Below are 22,399 nucleotides of genomic sequence, written 5' to 3'. Positions count from 1 at the left end.
AAAATTTCGAGAAAGATAACTCGAAATTTAGAGTTATGGATACTTTTTTCTTTTTTTAGTGGCGGAAACGGGCTTCCATACTCCTCTGACCTCTGGCATCAATAAGGGATTTCAAACTAGAGAACTGCTGCTCACTGGATGTCTTTTTCTTTTCCAGTCCATTCAGAGATGATTGTGTGGGAAAATCAAAGAAGATCTACATTTTCTTTAACACTAAGACCTTTCTGTCATTCAACGTTTATAAGATATTGCTTACGGTCTGTTCTATACACCTTGATTTGTAGCTTCATCTGCTTTTAATACCACTTTTAATTAAGACGGGCAGATGCTCAATTCCTTAAACATCTTTAATAACACCACTGTTTCTCACTCATTACCTGACCGTTTCCTCTCTGACTTACAGTTTTGATCAAGTGACAATGATATTAAAACTCTCTGATCCATAGAAAAGTAGGCTTTTCATTCATTTTACCCTTAGAGTTTGACCAGCCTGTGAAGTGTAGAAAATAATTTTTCTGCCGTATTTTGATGATCAGTTTCATCTTAACCAGGTCATCTTGACCACATCTACAAGCCGAAATACACTGAATCGCAGGTGTGTGATTGCCTGATTAGATATTTACATTAATGAGCAGGTGTGCCTAATAAAGTGTCTGGTGAGTGTAAATAAAGCAATAGAATGATTCGGGAAACTAAAAACAGTTTTGGGGCAGTATGCTGGTGATCTTACCGTAGATGCTTTGGAGCACAGAGCTCTTACTCTGTGTTGGCTTAGCAGGTTGAGCTCGGATTTCCACCTTCTTCCTGTTATGGGTGTAGTTTGAATGTCTGGACTCCACCTCTTCATGGGCTTTTACCTCCCTCCGTCTGCGTGCACAAAACCTGCAAACACACATCCACACAAACACATGCACGCAGTTCTATAAAAATCATCTCTAACAGCGTTCAAAGCTTTAAAAGCTGGCAAGTCCTCGCACTAATTCTCACTAAGCGTAAACAAAGTAAACAGTTTACTCAAGGAAATTAATAGGCAACATATACACAATATAACTGTGAAGCTGAGGAGAAACAGAGGGCCTCCTGCAGTGGACTGGCATCCACTAAGAGAAACGCAGTGTGTGCAAGACAGAGAGAAAAGCAACGAGAGGCTTCTGGTAGCTATTAGAGCAGCCCGGCTGAACTTTTAGCCTCTTGTTAAAATACTATGAAACTTCTAGATTACAGCCTTTCTGTCCCACGTCTTCTTGTCTCAACCCTCTCCCACGCTCTCCCCCCCACTGCTCCACTGTTCATGGCATCCAGACTAAAGACGGGGGCGGGAAAGTATTCGCAAGGGGGCACATGTGGGTGCCACATGGCACTGCCCCAAAATTTTGAATGCTAAATGCGGTCTGAATCGCTTCAAAAAAATTCATTTGTCCCAGCATCGATCAAGCATTTAAATAACAGTTTTTAAGATTATCTGCAATGTGTGTATTGAATGTTGTGATAGGCCCCTTTTTTAAATCTATTTATGAATTTCTCTTTTCTTTTAATGTTTACTGACTCTTAGTGAAGGCAGCTTCTGTGACGGCACTTGAGTCCACAAAAAATCTCCCTAAGGGGACAATAAAGTGTGCCTTATGATATCATACTGCGCTGCCAATCTCCCACAACCCTCCTGGTACAAACACAAACACGATCAAGGAGAAAAATGTAAACTCGCCTTCTCCAGGCACGCTGGATGATGCGTGCAGCCTCGTTCCTCCTCCTGCGATGCTCCTTGTTGTACTCCCTGTGTGCACGTGTTGACATTGGTGCGTGTGCGGCAGATTGAGCCTTTCTTGGGGGGCTTTTGTGATCTACAGATGAACTCCTTCTTAATGAGGCTGAGCGAGTTTGGTCTTTGGTTGTGGCCTTCTCTGAAGTACGCTCCTTATGTCGTCTGTGTTTTTGTGGAGAGGTGTGGGCATCAGTAATTGCCCGGGTAGTCTGCACGCTCATGTTCGCATTACTCTTTTTTAGAGGCATGCAGTCTCTTCTACCGGCCTCAGTTTGGTCCACAGAGGAAACCGCTGTGGAAGGACTGGGTGAGTTTGACAAAAGTCGTTCCCTGAATTTGGGCATGGAGGGAGGTGTGGGTCTGAAGCCGGAAGGGGAGAGAAGTTCTGTCAGCCTTGTGGTCTGCAGAGCATCGGGGGAAGCATCACTGCTCACATGACTGCAGCCCAAAGCTTCAGGACAATCATGCGGTTCAGCTTCTTTACCTCTTCTAGAGGACCTGCTTTTGTGAACTGGTTGGAGTGGAGTTGAAATGAAAAAATAAAGATCATGTAAATGAATAAAACACCACTGTCTGTACTGTTTAGTCAAGATGAATGCATTTGCTCAATTAAAAGTTCATTTTAAACACCTAAAAAGTGTTTAAAATTAGTGTTTAAAAGTACACCTCTGTGCAATATCAGTTTAAAGTCAATGATTCAAAATGCATTATTTCACAGAGTTAAATACTCCAGACTAAACTGACTATACAGGCTGCTGACCAACTAAATTGAGTCCACCTCTGATTTCTAGTTAGTTAATTGCATGAATGAGTTTATGAAATTAGCTTTGAAGACTGGAACTTCTCTCATTTTGGATCTGATGTGCTGTGCATATCTGTATATTTGCATCATGATTATACAAAATAATTTTTTTAGAGAAATTAAAAAATCTGATTGTCATCAAAAAGATGGTAAAGGACACGGGAAGATAAGCGAGCCACTAAAAATCAGCAAAGACTGAGCTGCAGCTGCAGAAAAGAACAGAACGAGCCACAAGACCACTAATCAGAAGCGTGGTGTAGTGGTTGTCCACAGACAGCGTGCTTTGAAAGTAATTCAGACACAAGGGAGTCAAAGCTTTGTTGACAGCTCGGACAGTGTATAGGACTGTCTACGATGGAGTCCAGCAAGTTCACTGCAAACCTGAGCGGGAAACTCAAAGGCAGTGGTTTGATGATATCAGACTCCATGATGGCAACAAGTATTACAGAAAATTTTCAAAACAAATGAGCCAAATATTCCTGCATCACAAAGATCCAAAGCACACTGGCAGAATCGGTGTAAAGTAAAGTAAAAACTGGCCAAATGTGTTGCATGGCTTGAATCTAACAGAACACATTTGAGGTATGAAGGTGAAAAGCAGAGGAGCACAATCCTTTCCGCAAAGACCAGCTGAAAAAACCGTCCCAGGAGAATGGCAGAATATATCCTCAAATAAGTATGCAACAGTGACATCCATCATTCTGAAGAGGATTCAGTGTCTCATCAAAAAGAAAGGCAGACTTACAAAGTACTGATAAAACACTTTTACTGACTTCTGTTGCAGTGTGGTTTATATTTTTATCTATCTATCCATCCATCCACTGACACTTATCCTTTTTTAGGGTCGCGGGGGGCGCTGGAGCCTATCCCAGCTGTCCTAGGGTGAGAGGCAGAGTACACCCTGGACAGGTTGCCAGTCCGTCGCAGGGCTAACACATAGACAGAGACAACCATTCGCACTCACATTCACTCCCGCATTCACACCTTGTTTGTTTTTTTTAACAGGGTAAAATAAAGACAAGGGATGTGATTATGGTTAGTTATTAAAGCGATATTGCACAGGCGTGTCCTCACTTGTAAGCGCATTAACACTTACACTTCAGACTAAATTTGAGGATTTCTGTATTTTTGTACCTCTGTGTCTCTCCTCTTTGCTCTTAGTGCGTTCAGCTTTGGATGATTTCTTTGTTTCCACAGACGAATCATTCAAGGATAAGTCCTCTATAATGCTCACTAAGGACAGCTTTTCTTGCTCTGCTTTCACGGGTGAAACCCTCCGTTTCTCTGCTGTGGCCCCTGAAACTTGCTGCACGGCTTCTCTCTTCCGCTGTTCCTCTTCTCGCTTTCTAAACACAAAGAAAACCAGGCAAAAAATGCAAAAGAAACCTCGTCATTTGGTACAGGCAGTATTGTAGGTTTCTGGTTATTTTCTAGCTCTGGACCTTTTTTTAAGAACATTCCTGGACGTCTTCTATACAGCTTGAATATAATCTGATAAGGATATTAGCTTATCATTGGTAATATGTGGGGAAAAAAAGCTTTGCTTAAAAGGCATGTCTAAATAAAACTGCCTGCTTGGATTACCATAAAAACCTGAAGTCAATGTGCCCTCTGAAAACAAATTTACTTGTCAAAAGTGTTGTTTAAGAGAATAAAGATGAGACTGGTGAGCAAATGGCAGAAGAAGAACGAGTCGGAAGAGGCAGACAGAGAGGAGACGTATGTGTGTGCTGGGCTGACAGAAAGAAAGATAGATATGGAGAGAGTGTGACTGCTTCAAAGGCAAAGTAAATGTAATTTGCGAGACACAGTGTGAGACAAACAGAGGGATGTCAGTGAGTAACTTCTAATGAATATAAACACCATGAAGCCATGTAATCAGTGATTACAGCTTAAGTGTGTGGTGGTTCTGGGTTTGTCTGGGCAACCAAATGTTAACCAAACCAAATGTGTTAATGTTCACTAAATAATAATATTTTCAATTCAATTCAGTCAGACACCTGTTTATATTGTAGGGTAAAGACCCTACAATGTTAGAGAGAGAAGTCTGATGAGCCCCTATGAGTAAGGACTCGGCGACGGAGGGGAGGAAAAACTTCCTTTCCTCTGAGTTTGAGGTGAAGCTCACTCGGATTTTAACTCATCCAAGAGTTTTAGGAGATCGACCTATGATGTCAATTTGAAAATCTTATGTCACCTCATTCTCGATTTATCATATTCATAAACTTGGGTGTCCCTCAGCTTTTCACAGAAATGCAACAGAGGTATGCAGATGCATGCTCCATGTATCCTTAACATATACCTATGGGGCTTGATATTTCAGATTGATTATATGAGTAGAAAGATTCAAGAAGCTAACATGGGAAAAATATGTAAGTACACTCACTGCAGCATTCTGGATCATCCTTTCAGGGTGTTTTAGGACAGCCCGATAATAATACATTCCAATAGTAAAGCCTGTATGTTTAATATGCGCACTGAAGGACATATCTTGGTCAAAAATAACTCCAAGATTCCTCAAAGTGTTATTGCAAGGCAAGATTATACCATCCAGTGAAGAGGTCAGATCTTTATGTCTTTAAGACATGCTTGTAGTTTAACTAGTTGCTGTGTGTCATCTGGCTTCATAGACAAATATAGCTGGGTATCATCTGCATAGCAATGAAAATATATGTAATGTTTTCTCATAATGCTTTCTAAGGGAAGCATGTATAATATAAACAGTATTGGTCCCAGCACAGGACCCTGTGGAACTCCCTCAATAACCTTTGCGTTTGAAGAAGACTCCCCATCTACATGAACAAATTTGAGTCCGTCAGACAGATATGATTGAAACCCCTGCAGTGTATTTCTTTAATACTGTGTATTCTAACCCATGTATACAATATTGTGGTCAACAGTGTCAAATGCTGCACTGAAACCTAGCAGAACAAGCACAGACATGAGTCCACTGTCAGATGCCATAAGGAGATCACTGCTAGGCTCTGTTAACGCTGGTTAATAAAAGCTAGTTATGCCAATTCCTTCACTTTACCATTATACCTATAACTCTGGCATGACCCTATATGTGTCTCTCACTTGGCTGCATCCTTGCGCAGTTGCTCGTGTCGCATGAGGAGCTGCTTTCTCTCCCTGAAGGCCTTGCGGACAGTGTAGCCCTTGTAAACCGCCTGGATTGAGGCGGCAGCGATGTCCTGGATAGCTGCTATGGACAGAGCACCATGCTCCAGCATGAACTGAGTCACCTCACTGTGCCCCCCCAGCAGAGCATAGTCCAGAGGGGTGTACCTGCACAGCATAAACAGTGTGATTCATACATCTATTTCCTACTTTTTAAGCTTCACCTCGGCTGCTTTCATTGTGGTCTCAGTCCTCACCTCTCCTCACTGTGCTCCATTTGATTGGGAAAGGCATTGTAACCCAGCAGCAGTTTCACAGCGTCAAGGTAGCCATTGTTACATGACCAGTGGAGAGCGGTCCGGCCCTGGACCCCCATAAAGAAAAAAACAGCATTAACGTTGTATGTTTAAACCTTACAAAAAAAAGTCAGACATGAAAGCATATTCAAGCAAATACAGGCAATTTCTTACCTCCTTGTCCTGTATATTAGGATCAGCGTGGTTCTCCATGAGAACAGCCATGCAGGTGATGTAACCACCGTAAGCTGCGCACTGCAGTGGAGTCCTTCCTGCATGATCCTGCAAAAAGTTTACACAGCAGATCAGAAGTTTTGGAGCTACGACATAGACAGCTTTGAAGTTCACAATGATCAGCCATATGCTTTACGCTGGACACGAGAATCCAAACTGTTTTTGGTCGTTAATGAGGACAAAATCCAAAATTCATGTTCAGTATGTAACTAGGAAGTCACTCGGTGCTGTATTAGATTATCCATAACAATGTTGTTTTATGATTATTAACCAGAGATAGTTTCTGTTGCTTTAAAGAACGGAACACAGGTGAAACACTACCAAATAAAAGCAGTTTAAATGAAATAGAAGTAACTGTAACAAAAATTTATGACTAAATGTTTCCAATTGACCATGACAATTTAATATGACACACTACTGCAGCAGCACGTTGGCTTTGGTTAAACTTTATTGCATTTTGCTGCAGGGCTGAGGTAGAGGGTGAGTGGTCACGCTTCATATTAAAGAAAAAAGCATCCTTTCATCCCCTCTCCTGCTCTAGTATGTTCACTGTAACCTTTTATTAACCTGTAATTTTAAACTGAATTTGGACGATTTAATCCTAATGGTTACTTTATCAGTTATAGTTATCTAGTGTGTGAATGAGGCTATCAGTAGGCTGAAACAAAATGAACCTATCAGACAGATAGCAAAAACTTTAGTAGAAGCCAAATCAGAAACCTGGTACATTCTTAAAAAGAATGGTGTAGTGGTTAACATATAAATTAGACACCTGAAGGGTCGCTGGTTAGATTGCAGTCGGAGACACAAATCCCTTTTGGGGTTGTGTCAGGAAGGGCATCTGGTGTTCCACTCTACCAAATCAAACTTGCAGAGATACCCATTTTGGCATGGCTGCCATGTTGTGAAACACCAAAAGGACTAAAAACTAAAACTAGAGTGTGTGATGAGGAATATTTCCAGGATTAAGAAAAACAACTTTACACCACCTATCTGAATCAAGAACACACTTGACGAGGTAGGAGTATCACTTTCCAAGTCCACAATTGAAAGACACCCTTTATGAATATGAAGACAGAGTGTGTACAACAAGGTGCAAACCATTGGTTACACTCACGAACAAGAAGGTCCGATTACACTTTGCAAGAAAACTATCTAAAAGAGCCAAAACAGGTCTGGAAGAATTCTAGGATGGATGAAAGCAAGATGAACTTGTACTAGAATGATGTGAAGATAAAAGCCTGGAAAAAGAGAGAAACAACTCATGATCTAAAGCATACCACATCATCTGTCAAACATGGCAGAGGCAAAGTTATGGTATGGGCATGTATGATCCAGAGGAACTGGGTCACTAGTGTTCATTGATGATCTGGCTGCTGATAGAAGTTGCAGGATGAACAGTAGAGTGTACTCTTTGCTTAGATTCAGCCAAATGCTGTCAACGGATCAGACACACTTCACACTGCAAATGGATAATGACCCAGTTATTTAATGGAGAGACTGACAAGCAAGCAGCACATCTGGTGGATCATCATAGGAGAGGAAACACAACATGTCTATGGCTTCTTTTGTTTGTTTTCAAGCCTTTAAATAGTCTTACCCCACCCTAACTAAGCTCTTACATGTGCACTCACCATGCTGGTTGCTCAGGTCAGCTGATCAGCTGCTCCTAGATAATGCGAGGGCACAGCAAAAGCTCAGAGGGAACAGATCTTTTGCTGTGGCAGCACCTAAGTTGTGGAATTCGCTGCCACTGCATATTAGACAGGCTTCTGCACTGCCCATTTTAAGTCACTTCTTAAAACCTACCTCTTTTCACTTTCCACAGTGTGAGAGGTGATTTTCATTGTTTTAATTGTTTTTGTATAAATGGTTTTGTATATTTATTCTGTTCTTAAGCACTTTAGTCAGCACTTGCTGTTTCAAATCTCTTTATAAATAAGACAGCTTAGCTTAGCTAGGCTTCTATACTTTAGACGCCCGTTGCCTGCAAATGATTTTAATCCAAGTATTAAAAACAACTACTCCCTTAGTGAAATATGGTTATGCATACCTGTACATTGGGACTTATCCCATTCTCCATCAGTATCTGACAGACTTCAGCGTTCCCTCCTAGAGCTGCCCAGTGTAGAGCAGTGTGACCATCTACGTCCACCAGGTCAACACGTGCAGAACCTTTATTCAAAACATTCGCATGACTACAAAGACCACAGGAAAACTGAAAAAGGAAATAAGACTTTCCCGAAATTACTGAGAAAGTGTAACTAACATATGTTAATGAACACCCACCTTTGATCAGTGTTAGTATGACATCTCTGTGTCCCATCTCACAGGCACGAAACAGTGGTGTGTGTTTCATGACATCCAGAGAGTCAACCATTGCGCCCTTCTCCAAAAGCAGCTTCACTGTGCTCTCATGGCCTGACAGGGAGGCCGCATGGAGCGCTGTTTAAACACACACACACACACACGCACATGATAAAACATGATGTCCTGAATCACTCCTCAGGTCTGTCCCTTCTTTTTCTCCACATCACTCCTTTGACTGATGCTCCTGTTTGGGCTGTGGCTAAAGCCTGGTCAGTGAAGGGTTAAACAGGGGGAGACATTTAATGAGGAGTGGTGCACTTAATCCTCCATGTGGAAATCCCACCTTGCCCTCACTCCAGTCCCCAGACAGTACAGACTGGAGTCAAGTGCATGGAAGTGATTCGGTCATTTACACTGCCCTTCACACTGTCTAATTAGCATGATTCAACCGTTGCATGTAATTCATGCATAAACAATGACCGTCGAGCAGAGGGGCTATCGCCATGGAGATTATAGGTTCAAATAGCCCCGGGGGGTCAAAGCGTGGCGGGAAGTCATGTGCGCCTGCATGTATGTGTGTTTGTCAAAGGACAGTGCTGGCAGTAGTGCGCGTCTGTGACGAGCTCACATTAATTTTGCTCACAGTATCACTTCCCTCTCTCCTGTGATCTCACTGCCTCTTTTGCACTTTTGGGGGAATCCCCTGTGACATCATCATCCCAACTTTAAAACAAGCAACCAGTAAGGACAAAGGTATGTATGTATGTGTACATAGAGCATTAAGACCAGGGAAATTATTTCCTCATTCCCTCGAAGCACACAGAGGACAGGGGAAGTGGGCCAAAGCAGTTCGGAGGAGCTTTAGTTCCTCCTCTGGTTTGTCAAGTCCTCACCAGTGCCACCGTACTTGTCTGCCATGTTGATGTCAATGTTTGGGGTGAGGGCCAGCATGGTGCGAATGACATCGTCACTGCCCTTCCCAGCAGCCCACATGAACGCTGTTCTCCCCTCTAGATCGGGCTCGTCTTTCACCGACGGATGGGACAGGAATACGCCAACTGTCTCCTTCATGCACACAGAAAGAAAAACGCAGGTTATTTGTGTTGTTTTTTGGACCAAGGTGAAGATACTGAAACATAATTACAACAAACTAACAAGATGAAGATCTGGTTTATTATTCTGCTGTAATTTAAAACAGGCGTTTGAATAATCAAGCGTTTAAACTGTCTGGTGTAGGACTTTCAAATATCAGTAACACACCACACTTGTAAGAGTCTAAGTTAAATAGTTTCTCATTTATAAGACTTTTTGTCAATTTTCCATTAAGGGGACCTTGAAGACCTTGGTGGATATAAGCCAGATTTCAATGGATTGTTAACATGAGCCCACTCTACACCCCTACAAAGTTTTATTGGAATTATTTCAAAACTTTTTGAGACATCGTGTTTACAGACAGCACGACAGGAAAACACTACCAAAACACAACCTCCTTGGCGGAGGTAACAATATGTGAGTCAGTGACTCACAGCATTGTTGCTTTGTGCCCCATAGTGCAGAGGTGTTGCCCCTTGGCTGTCTGAGGGAATAGTGCCTGATGTGTTCCTCTCCAGCAGCAGGTGGACGATTTTCGCATGGCCTGAAAAAGACACGTTTTTCATCAGAGGGACATGCTGGGAAACAAGGATGTGAAGCGCCAGGACGACAGCTCAACCACACCATCTTACAGATGCAGCGTGTGTTTTTGTTTGTACAGTTAACGTGACACTAAAGAAATAAACAGGTCGCTATCACACATGCTGTCACCCAGAAGTTTGGAGTCATTTTTGATGTAAATAAAGGCTATTCTGAGCGACAAATATATGAAAATACGTCACAAACCAGCAAAAAATTGCTTGTATGACGACTGTTTAATGATGTTTTCAGTTGTGCCCCTGTGAGATGTCTTATTTTAAACCACAGACGTGGTTTTGCACCTCGGCCTCCCACTTCTCTTTCTGTTCTGGTTAAAGCCAATTTTGCACACTTTTGAGACTACTGAGTAGTTCCCACTTTTCTATGAAATCATTTGTTTGTTTGCTTTAACTGGTTTTTAAGTACAAGACTCAGTTTCTCAGAACTTGTATATTGTGAAGTTTCTGAAGGAATTTTATTTTATTTTCTGTGTGACTATGATCAAACCCATTTAGGATGATTTGCCACACGCCCAAATAGGCACATTTTTTCCTTTTTTTAAAAACAGCACATTTGCTATCTGCTGTGTTAACTTAATCGATTCAAGTCTCACTGGAACAGGGTGGTTGCTGAAATGTGCGTCTGTATTCCTTCCACAGACATTCAGTTAAAAATGACATATGATTAATGACAGTATTAATCTTTGATGGTCACTTATAACATTTCTGATCTAAAAAGCACTTCAAACTTTTGAGTGAAAGTGTAAGATAACTGGAAGTGTTCACACAATAGGACTAAATAAATAGAACTGCTGGAGGAACCAGAGAAAAAGTCAGGGTGTTGCCTTCACACCACACATTTTAATGCCATTTTATCTGATCCATTCTTCTTCTTTTGGCTGCTCTCGCTAGTAGTCATGAAATCTGACCATGTCTCTGTCACACCAACCCTCTATATGTCCTCCTTTACTACATCCATGGACCTCCTATGAGTACTTCCTCCTGTCTGTGAGCTCCAGCGTCAACAACCTCTGTCCAGTATACCGACTATCCCTCCACTGCATATGTCCAAATCATCTTAGCCTTGCCTCTCTAACTTTGTCTCCTAAACATGTGACCCCAGCTGTCCCTCTGATGTTCTCATTTCTAATCTTGTCCATCCTTGCAACTCCCAATGAAAATCTTAAATTCTGCCACCTGCAGCTCGGCTTTGTGTCAGTGCCACCATCTCCAAACCATACATCATTGCAGGTCTCACTACCATCTGCACTCTTGTTGCTGTCCTTCTGTCAAAAATCACCCCTCATACTCATAACACCCACTCCACCCTATCCCTACACTCTTCTTTACCTCTCTTGTGCACTGTCTTTTGCTTTGGATTCGGATTGACCCCAGGTATTTCACCTCATCCATCTCCACTACCTCTACTCCTGTATCTTTACCTTTCCACTTGTCTCCCTCTCATTCACACACATGTATTCTGTCTCGCTTCAAGCATCTTTCATTCCTCTTCTCTCCAGAGCATACCTCCACCTTTTTACCTATTTTTCACCTGCTCCCTGTTCTCACTACAGTGTCATCTGCAAACACTGAAATGGAGTAAATGGACACTTCTGCCTAACCTCATTTAGCAAACCTGCCCATCACCAAAGTGGCTGAGAGACTGAAACCTAAGCTGCTAGAAAGGAAAAAAATGTGGATTCTAAATTCGACTGGTAGTTTAGCTTTTAAGGATATAATTTCTAAAAAGCCTGAAATTCTTGCAGGTTCTTGTAATAATAAACTGCATATAAGATGTGTGTCAACTCACCCAGCAAAGCAGCCCAGTGCAGCGGTGTTCTGAAGAGGTTATCATAAGCTGTTACATTACAGCCCTCATAAGACGTCAGCACCTCCACTACTGCCTCGTTGCCATCAGCAACGGCAAAGTGAAGGGGCGTCCGACCCTCATAGTCCTGCCAGTTCAGCAGGGACTCAGTGGGTGCTGCTTCCTTTACACAAACACAGACAGCAACAAGAAAAGATGCACACATGCAGGTTTGATGTGTGAGGATGGGAAATGAAGACAAATGAATTTGTGATCGTGTGTGTGGATATGGCGTGTACCAGTATACAGCGGACAGTTTCTGTGGCACTGGGCTCCTGACTGTGTGCAGCCCAGTGCAGGGGGATCTTGCCTTCACTGTCTGGGATGCCGATGTTGGAGTCGTGCTTGATCAGAAGGCGAACGTGTTCTGGTCGGTTATAAAAAGCCGACCAGTGAAGAGCAGTTTGCTGTCGACAGAATGACGATAAAAGATGACACAAAGATTTGTCAATGGTGCTAAAATTAAAATGGGCAGTCGTAAGACTGGGTTTGAGGTTTCCACTTCAAAAAAAAATCACTACACTATGATACAGCCAGGAAATATGAGGGAACGTGCTACACAAAGCTCATATTGAAGATCCACCAGTGAGCTGAGATTTAAACCTAGATGCCGACAACTGAGCTATTCTGAGATTTGCTGAAACCACTGTCATCTGACACGATGATGCATATTGGATTATTACAAAACTAACTACTGATGTCAGATACACATCAGGTTGAGCAGACAGAGAACACTGTGTGTTTGTGGTTTTATCAGCAAGAACACAGGACAAAGCTACAGCTTGTTAAGCTTTTCACTGAACGTGTTTATGTATGTATGACTTAATGTGTGTATGACTTAAAACCGCCGCTGTATCTACCAAATGGCTTTGAGTGAGTCTGTTTGAAGGTTAATGGCTTGACGCCCTGGCTGGCAGTTTTGTGACTGAGAACAGTTATAAAGACAGATGGATATTTACGCACTCTACTCCACTACCTTATTCTTGTCCTGTGTGTCAACCTCTCCAGGTCCAATATGTTTGAGGAGCAGGGCGAGCGCTTTAGGTGAGGGGTGTCTGGTGGCCAGGTGGAGTGGGGTCATTTCCTCTAAATCTTTCTGCAGCCAGTTAGCACGCCTGGACAGCAGCAGCTTCAGGAAACGCACGTTCCCCTGCAGCACACAAGAGGGACAAACTGTGCTGATAAGAAGCTCAGAAATCGCCAATTCTCCTGAACATTAGTCATGAACCAGCAACAATGACACACACACTCCCACACACACACACACACACACTCCCCGGGCTTTTAGCCGCGTCTGGTTCAATCCACAGGTCATCCATCTTCGTTCCCTCCTCCTGCCTCACTCCTCAGTGTGTGTGATGAGCTGTTAAACAGTAAACAGCAGCACTCTGCCTGCCATCCCCTCCTCATCATCGTCATCATCTTTATACTCACTTTTTTGGTCTTTCACCAGCAGGCCACTGGGTGCAACAGTGGCCACACAGCAGCAGTGCGAGGGTGAACATGTGTGAGGGTGTTTAGTATCGTTCTGTGACCACAAAGCCACAGACTGACAGATCTATCTCGTGTGTGAGCATGCATCTAGACTCTAAGAGAGTGTGTGTGTGTTCCTGTCCTCCTATTCTCAGTCCAATTAGATCAGTAATCCCTTGCCTCTCTCGCTGTCTCAGCCACTTATTGATCAGATGTCAAAGAGACAGGGCTTCCCATCACTAGCATCCCCCAACATACACACACTCCCCATCTACGAGACAGATCCTAGTAACCTATTACCTTCCCTCTCCCTTCAGTGATATGATGATCCTGTATCAGTACACTCTAATAAAAGAAGCTGCCAATAAATAACAGAGAGGTAAAGAGATATTATTAGCACCACATCCCCGTTGTTCTCATCACTCTGGAGGTTTTGTCATTAACTCTTTGTCTTCATTGTCCCTAAGTGTGTAGATTGAACTGAAAAGAACATCAAGCCCCTCCTCTTTCACACGTTTGTGTGTCTAAAATGCTGTGAAACAGCAGAAATACTCCATGCAGAATAATTCTTCATGTACAAGCATGTGCATAGGACGCTCATAGCTACACTGCTTGTGTCTGAGGCCCATAAATCAGGTCATATTATCTTCAATAAGCCCTAAGGCCATAATTACAGCCACTAGGGGGCACTGGCTTCCCATTGGAGCTGACAGACTGTCAAAATTTCTCTGTTATTTAACTTCTATGAGATCACACCTTGGGTTCATATTCATTTCACTTTAATAAATCTATCCAATTATGGCCTTTGCGAATGAATTTTGTCAGGATAATGACATAAAAAGGGCCGACATATGTAACTGATGACATTAGTGTGCTTTATGTGTGTGCTCCAGTGTTCACCTGCACATCTGCGAATGCCCGTACCTTCTGTGCAGCGAGGTGCAAAGCGGTTCGCTGGCTGAGGTCGGTCTTGTTGACCGATGCTCCGGCTTTCAGCAGAATCTCTGCGCAGTCCAGACGGTCAGCCAGCACGCAGTACATCAAAGGGGTCCGGCCGAACTGGTCCTCACGGTCCTTCAGCAAGGGCTCTGCTACATGTGGACACACATGAAGCACAACAGAAGGTTTAAGTCAGAGGTTAAGACCCCAATAGAGACCACGATTTTGGTGAAAATCCACAGAATTCATTCTTGTAAGTTCTTGTACTTAAAGAGAAAAAACTATTTATTTGGAGCTGCTAAGAGTCACAAGGAAGCACTTTAGCACTCATAACCTGCATCCTCATATTTGCCCTCTTATATTCTTTTACTACACATTTCTAATTTATGCCACATGCCATGACTTGTGTGACTTCATGAACCTAAGATGTGCTGCTTACCGGTGATGAGTTTGAGGAGAGCGCTTCTGTCTCCGTTGACAGCTGCTGCATGAACCTGCGAGCCCAGAGAGGCAGGTCCCGGGCTGGACGTCGCTGAGGCCTGCAACAAACAGATGGAAGGTCACAACTGGAGCTGCAGCAACACATATACACACACACAGTTTAACAAAGTGACATTAAACTGAGTCTAGACAGTTTCCTTTGCATTCACTTGACTCAAAGCACACCCTCATTACTGGACACACTCACAATTAAGTGCTTCATGTTCAGTATAATATCATATTGTGTGACAAATAAATATATTCTAAATAAAACTGCATTTCTCGAGATCAGAGAATATAGACGCAGTTTTTCTGTATACTAAGCAAACAGTGATTGAGCCATTCAGGAGGCTATTACTATGTTACACACGGATCGTCTTGCGGGCAGATAATAAACACCTGAAGCTCCACAAGCAGTCGATCGTACAGCAAAATGCGTACAGCCGATAACAAAATCAGGGAGCTAATGTGAGCTGGCAGTAGGGACTGCGAGTGTGCACAATTGAAAGTATGTGCTTGTGTGTGTGTGTGTGTGTGTGTGTGTGTGTGTGTGTGTGTGTGTGTGTGTGTGTGTGTGCTCCCGCTGAGGGGGTTAAATCTCTTCCTGGCCCCACTTAACCAGAGCGCAGTGAAAGCTGGGTAACGTGCAGACAGGAAGCAGCTGGGGAGGGGGAGACCCTGTGTGAGCGTGTAAGAGGGGGGTCTCTCTTCATGTCTTATTCATGTCTCATTAATACTGCAGCATGCCTTGCCGTGTTTATATCTGTGTGTGTGTGTGAGCGCGCATGCATGTGTGAGTTTGTGTGTTCGGTTTGGAGATGTGGGACAAGCCCTGCGGAGCGCAGCACAGAAATCAATTATTGCCCTTAAACACATAAATGCTGGAGGCACAAACTGATGCCACAATCAGAGTTTTCTCCGAGACGTTTTCATTAACTCCCAGATCTGATGCTACCCAAAACTGACCATCCAAAGAGACTTCATGCCGATACAGCAGAGGGAAGTTACTGATAAGTGTTAAGCATTCGCAGCTTTAAAAACACTTCTAAACTTTTGGTCGGGGAGGTGAGGGAACACTGCGGTGTCTTCCATCCATCGTTTCTCATCCCCCTCTTCCTCCCCCTAGTCACCTCGTAAAGAGAGCTCCCGTAGACACTGCGTGCAGCACGGCAATTACCCATCATGCTCCTGCTTTCTCACGCACTGCCAAGTAGTGGCAGAGACTTAATACAAGTTCGTTACAACATTTACTGCGAGGTAAGGCTATGTGTGAGATCAAGCGGGTGGTGGTGGTAGTAGTGGGGGAGCGGCACCTTGAAGGTGTGTGTTAGTGTGTCAGCGTGTGTGTTTGGCACATGTGCCATGTCATGGGAAGTGATTTTCCGTGAGAGAGAGTTTTTACACGAGCTTTACCAAAATCAACCACAAACGTCTCTAATTTAAAGTCATTACCCCAGTCAGTAATGCAGATGGAAATGCTCACTCAGACACTCACAGAGTCTGCAAATATTTAACTTAATGCACGCACAAACAGCAGATATTCCAGAGCTGCACAAACAAGTAATACAATTTTATTATTATGATTTCTTTTATACAAAAAAAAGAGATGATCACAAGACCTCCTTTAAGTCGTGCACTCAAGCCAAACTTCTTTCCTTCTGTCCATTAATTTTTATCCTTTTCTACACTTCTCAAGTCTATTTGAAAGCCCCCAGCAGTCAGACTAAAATATGAATTGATTTATGAATAATATTAGATGCAGGAAAATAAATAAATAAATAAACAAAAGTTATAATTTGGCCAAACATCAACATGAGGGACACGAGTCAATATCTGAATCTATGTGAGGGACATTCATATCACCAAGAGTGGGCAATTAGAGTTTTACGAGGACCTGAGTGTTTTGGAAACACCTACAGTGCATCCAAATTTGGCTAAAAAGGCTTTTGCAATGCAGCGTCTGAAACTAGACAAAGGAGGGTGTAAACACAACACAAGGTCCTGTTGAGAGGTTTGGAGTGGTCTCATTTAGCCATTCATACGCGTTCCTCAGGGAGCACTCCGCTTGTTAATATGAAGACAATAACTCAGAGTAAACCATTGATCATGGACTGAGGTCCAGACCAAGTGATTGTGCATCTGTATGAGTATTGATTCATGCTGATGCTGACATTATTTAGTCTTTATTCATATTCTGCCTCATATAACTGCAGAGATTTTAACAAAGAATCTAGACACTCCGACGAAACCTTTCAGAAACACGACAGGAGTGCTGCAAACATACGCGCTGCTGCCTCCTGACAGACACACACTCACTGAAAGTAACGCTTCAATTGATGCCGTTGAGACAAACAGGTAAAAAAGTGTGTGTGTGTGCTTCTCTACTTGTCTGTCACTGTGAAGGTGTCTGCTTTTGATAGGCGACATGACTAGGGCATGCTGGGTTAGCAATGGGGGACAGAGCCTGAGCCTGTGGCCTTTATTTCATTTCTAGAGCACGCACGCACACACGCAAACATTTTTATTACCGTTTATACAGTTAGAGCAGAGAGCCCTTAGCTTCTTAGCCATCACGGGGTTATTATGGGTTCCTACATGCATGTATCTGATAGAAGAGAGAAGCTTCAGGGGTCGGTTCCTCGATTTTTTTTGACTGACAGGTATAGATGTTGGAGGAAGGATAATATCAGCCCTTAAGGATCCCCAATCTGTAAAGCCCTATTTCTCGGGGACTTCCTGTTTCCCTAAGGACCAATGAGCTGGCTCCCTCAGCTGGGGGCCGAGCCCTTGGGCACAGCGGGGCCAATCAGCAGGAGGGAAGCAGGCTGAGTGACACATAGATCTGCTAATTTACATCATTACCACAGTGCATCCTGACAAATGAGCCCCTAGGGTGTGAGCCAATCACCTGGGAGAGTAATGCAATTAGGTGGGACCACAGCTGTCAATCTCACAGCCACGGGGGTCAGGTAGTGACGCCTGTGGCTAAAACACCCCTGCCTGACTGCCGTTCACTCAGACACACACCACCGATACACACACACACACACACACACACACATATGGTATATGTATAGAGATTAGTGATGCAGATATGAAGTGTAGGATGGAAAGGCGTGTGTGTGGGCAGAGGCACATTAGAGCCTGGCTCTCTATCTTCCTCCTGAGATACTCAGAAAGCACAGAATGTGTGTGTGTGTGTGTGTGTGTGTGTGTGTGTGTGTGTGTGTGTGTGTGTGTGTGTGTGTGTGTGTGTGTGTGCGCGTGCGCGCGCACAACTGCTTAAGGGACACAGAGATTGGCTTGTGCCCTCTGAGAACTTACACCTGAGCCTAAGTGCGTGCATATCTGCATACATCAGGGTGTATTTTTGTGCATGTTTACATTCGCCCATGTGTTTTCATCCACTGGGAAACAGTGTTGTTATGCTCCGTGCAAAGACTACGACAACAAAAGGGGGAGAAAGAGGGCGGGAACCGGTGCAGCCCTGAATTTGACTGCTGCTAGTGAAGCTTATCTTAGTGTCATTAGGTGTTGTGATATCACACTGAGTCGATAGGGTTCTGCCCAGCTTGTGATTGGTTTGTTGTGTGTCTGTGTGTGTGTGTGTGTGTGTGCACATTTGTGGGCTGATCAATTCTGTCTTGAGTGGCAGACTGTCAACATTTTCACTTAGCCTCTTTTTAGCTTCAAAGAGAAGAAGAAGAAGGGATGAAACAACAACAATAACAAAAAAAAACAACAACAGACAAGTTCTCTAACACTACCAGCAGAGTCCCCATAACCTTGTCTGTGTAGTTCAGCCACTGCTTGAGACACTCTGAGAGTTAGAGGAGCTGTGTGTTTTGTGTCATCCCATTATATCACTAATGAGCCACCCTCAGGAGGGAGGGCAGAGAGACAGCAAGGCAGACAGAAATAGAGAGATGAAGAAAAAAGACAGAGGAGAGAATGAGAAGGCAGTGTAGGGGGGGCAGAGACACCAGCTTGGGGACTTTTTCCTCTTCTCCCCACCATCCTCTTTTCCCCACACCTCTGAGTCTAATTGGACTAAAACTGTGATCTAATTAAATGTCCAATTAAAGTGCAGAGAGCAATGTGCCCACCGGCGAATCAGAGTAGAGGGACATAATCAGCTGGAAAAACAAACAAAAAAATCAATGAGAGCAATGCGAAATGGAAAAAAGATGGAGAAAGCAGAAAAGGGAGGCGAGGGCAAAACAGAAAGCAGATGGACAGAGGAAATCAGATCGGTGTGAGAGTGTGCTGCATTACTCTGCAGCTAGTGTGACGACAAATTACATTGTCAGATGAGGACGCTGAAAAGGGTTAACATGTTCACTGGGGTTTCCCTGCATGTAAAAAATTTTGGCACCCAGAAAATGAGGGTTAGGTCTTTCCACCAAAGGACATTCACCAGAACTGTTATAAAAATACTTAAGATTGAACTTTTTTTTTTTTTAAAAAAAGAGGAAAAAACAGTGAGATCATTTACAAAGCTATATATATACATATATATATTTTTAAGAAATGCAGACTTCTGTTAAGACAATGTGGAGCATTCCCACTTTGAGCCTGGAAACACCCTGACACGCTGTATGTTATTAGTCATCTCATACCCTTATTTTCCATGCCTCACAACATCCCAGCAAGCTGAGATGAACAACAGCACATGACACCATGACATTATTTAACAAAAACTAAGCCAAAACACAGAAGCAATGTGTGAAGTACACACAGTCATTCAATAGCTTACTGAACCCCCGTTAAAACCAACCTGAAGCAGTCATTTTCTGTGTGACTTCATCTGTCTCTCACATCGTTGTCGAGGAATTTCGACCTACTCTTCTTTACAGTGTTGCTTCAGTTTATTGAGGTTCGTAGGCATTTGTTTATGTACAGCTCATTTAATATCTCATCACAGCATTTGAATCAGGCTGAAGCCTGGACTTAAACTTGGTTATTGCAACACCTCATTCTTTTTCTTTTCAGTCATTCTGTTGTAGATTCGGTGTGATTGGGATTAATTTTCTGTTGCATGACCCAGTTTTGTCAAAAGGATGGCCTATATACAGAGGAGTTCACGGTCAACTCAATGAGTGCAAAGTCCCCAGGTCCTGTGGCTGCAAAACAAAACCAAATCATCACCTTTTCACCACCGAGCTTGACAGTTGGTATGAGGTGTTTGTGCTGATGTGCTGTATTTGGTTTTCATTGTGCATTATGGTCAAACATCTCCACTTTGGTCTTGCTGTATGTCAAGCACATTGTTCCAGAAGTCTTGTGGTCTGTTCAGATGCAGCTTTGTAAACCTAAGCTGTGTAGTAGCTCAGTTTTTTCTTCAGTCTTTCTGTCATGAACGTTAACATTTAACATGCAAACTGAGGCCTGGAGATTCTCAGATGCACCTCTTGGGTCTTTTGCAGTTTCATTGAGCATTACACAGTCGGACCTTGGGTGAATTTCCTGGGACGTCCAATCCTGGAAAGATTGGCAACTACCTTGAATGCTTTCCACTTGTGAATAATCTTCCTCATGGTAGAATGAGGAACTTGAAAATGTTTCGAAATGGCTTTATAAGCCTTCCCAGCAAGCCGCCAAAACATCTGCTTTTATAAAGGTGCTCACCATTACCGATGATGAGTAAAACAAGTGCATTTGATTAGCAGCACCTGGATGCTAATCAACCTCTTAACTCCTATGGAAACAATACTTTACTTACTGTGTACTTACTTCTCCACACACAGATTCTGCTTTTTGGCTTAGTTTTTGTTAAATAAATAATGACAGTTTAACATATCTGGTGTTGATTATGATTTTTTTATGTTCTGATATGTACAACTCTAGAAATGAAAGAGGGTATACTTTCTTTTTTGTGACTGTATGCAAAACATAATTAAAGTTCAACAGCAAAGTTTTTCACAAAAATAAGTAGTTGCAACACCCAAATTATTTATATATATTCATTTTTCCTATGTCCTTCTGTTCAGTAGTATTTAGTTAATTGACCAATATCCAACTTTTACATCATTACCTCTTCTCAATGAGTAATTTTATATAAATAACATATAATATTTTTGCTAAATTAAAATAACAGTAAAAGTTGTTTGCTCTTCAAAACTTTGATCCAACTTTAATTCACATTATTAATCATCTATGAGCAAACACAGTAAAGACAGTTTATCAAAGGATTTTTCATACCTCATAACTACATATATATACATAAAATGTGCACTGACACCCAAAGGATATGGAGCTCCTCCCTCTCTTTATCACTGAGAAATCCTCCCCACTCCATCTGCGAGTTGCTCGCACACTGTGAGCCCCCTATGGACAGCTTTAGCCCATAAAATATTAATACTGGGATTCAATTCAACATTCCAGCTTAATCTCCTTAACAATTAGGTTGCTGCTGCACACACACACAATTAGCTTTGTTACACACGGTCTTGACTCTAGAGAGAGATTTAAAGACCGGGAGTTCAGCTGAGACACTAAAGACATTACCAATAGAAAAATCAACTTCAGGGATTTATACATCAAATTAGACCTGGTTAACTGCACTCAGTGCACCGGAGTCTTACCATATCTGCGTTAAGGGGGACACTTCAGCAGATGTTTCCCAGTTCAGAGCATCCTCAGTGGGTGTGAATGTGCATCCAGGTCCCCTACCTGTCCTGATCCTGACTCCTGCCAGGGCAGAGAAAGAGGCTCGCTCACATACTGAGATCAGCCCACCTGTTCAAACAAATAACTGCCAGCATAACACTGTACTGATTACAGGCAGGGGAGACATGTCTCAGAGTAACAGATTGTTTATAATAGTTATAGCTCTGAGTTGTTAAACAGTGATTTAAAAACCAGCAATTAACCACAAACGGTCTTTTTTCCTCCTTCTTGTTCTTTATGGAGAACATTTGCAGAGGTTTTGGAGAGTTGTGAATCAAAGTAGGTATCTAAATATTTAAAAAAGATTTGTGCAACCAAGTTTGTTTTAGCTGGAAAACATAAAGCACATAGCTAGACGGTGAACAAAGGAGTATTGCAAAAAACTCAAGCATAATGATGCAACTCCATCGTGTTCAGAGAAATCAGTTATTCATAATCGCACTGAAAAAGTCCAGAGAAAAAAAACTGTGTTTGGCAATGGATCCGCTCAGTAAAACACTCGTGCCATAGCATTTTAACAAAGTGCTCCCTTCACTCCTCTTCGTCGTCGTCATATTTACCGTTTGGTTTTCTTTCGGCGAGGATGAAAATCTTTGAAAAGTTTTCTTCCAAGACGTCCCGTTGAATCGCCACTGTCTGTGTTGACAAAATACTACAACTCCCGTTAGTATCGTAAAACAACAACTCGCCATAATTTGAGTTTTCTCTTCATTCAAGTGAGCCGCTTGAAGGTACCAGAAAAACTACAGTATCCACAAAGCCTAGCAACTACCAGGA

At 42.7% G+C, this 22,399-nt stretch overlaps 1 protein-coding gene across 1 annotated transcript in view; it reads right to left on the bottom strand.

Annotated features, from left to right (window-relative positions):
* The window catches only part of invs (inversin), a 37,117-nt gene extending 14,723 nt beyond the window's left edge, over window positions 1–22,394 (bottom strand). Inside the window, exons 1-17 of the mRNA XM_042226820.1 lie at window positions 22,183–22,394; window positions 21,538–21,643; window positions 14,913–15,012; window positions 14,459–14,625; window positions 13,038–13,211; window positions 12,301–12,468; window positions 12,005–12,185; window positions 10,051–10,160; window positions 9,418–9,589; window positions 8,504–8,659; window positions 8,268–8,389; window positions 6,155–6,262; window positions 5,942–6,048; window positions 5,643–5,852; window positions 3,699–3,910; window positions 1,706–2,273; window positions 731–882 (exon numbers count right to left, since the gene is read on the bottom strand). Coding sequence (XP_042082754.1) covers window positions 731–882; window positions 1,706–2,273; window positions 3,699–3,910; window positions 5,643–5,852; window positions 5,942–6,048; window positions 6,155–6,262; window positions 8,268–8,389; window positions 8,504–8,659; window positions 9,418–9,589; window positions 10,051–10,160; window positions 12,005–12,185; window positions 12,301–12,468; window positions 13,038–13,211; window positions 14,459–14,625; window positions 14,913–15,012; window positions 21,538–21,540 — 2,710 coding nt within the window. The 5' untranslated portion in view covers window positions 21,541–21,643; window positions 22,183–22,394. The remainder of the gene's footprint in view (window positions 1–730; window positions 883–1,705; window positions 2,274–3,698; window positions 3,911–5,642; window positions 5,853–5,941; window positions 6,049–6,154; window positions 6,263–8,267; window positions 8,390–8,503; window positions 8,660–9,417; window positions 9,590–10,050; window positions 10,161–12,004; window positions 12,186–12,300; window positions 12,469–13,037; window positions 13,212–14,458; window positions 14,626–14,912; window positions 15,013–21,537; window positions 21,644–22,182) is intronic.
* Window positions 22,395–22,399: the final 5 nt, after the last annotated feature.

The sequence above is a fragment of the Haplochromis burtoni genome, unplaced genomic scaffold (assembly GCF_018398535.1).
Source record: "Haplochromis burtoni strain Fernald_Lab_line unplaced genomic scaffold, NCSU_Asbu1 Contig_230, whole genome shotgun sequence".
NCBI classification, from domain to species: domain Eukaryota; kingdom Metazoa; phylum Chordata; class Actinopteri; order Cichliformes; family Cichlidae; genus Haplochromis; species Haplochromis burtoni.
The sequence above is the reverse complement of the archived record's forward strand: the minus strand, read 5'-3'. Positions and strand labels throughout refer to the sequence as shown.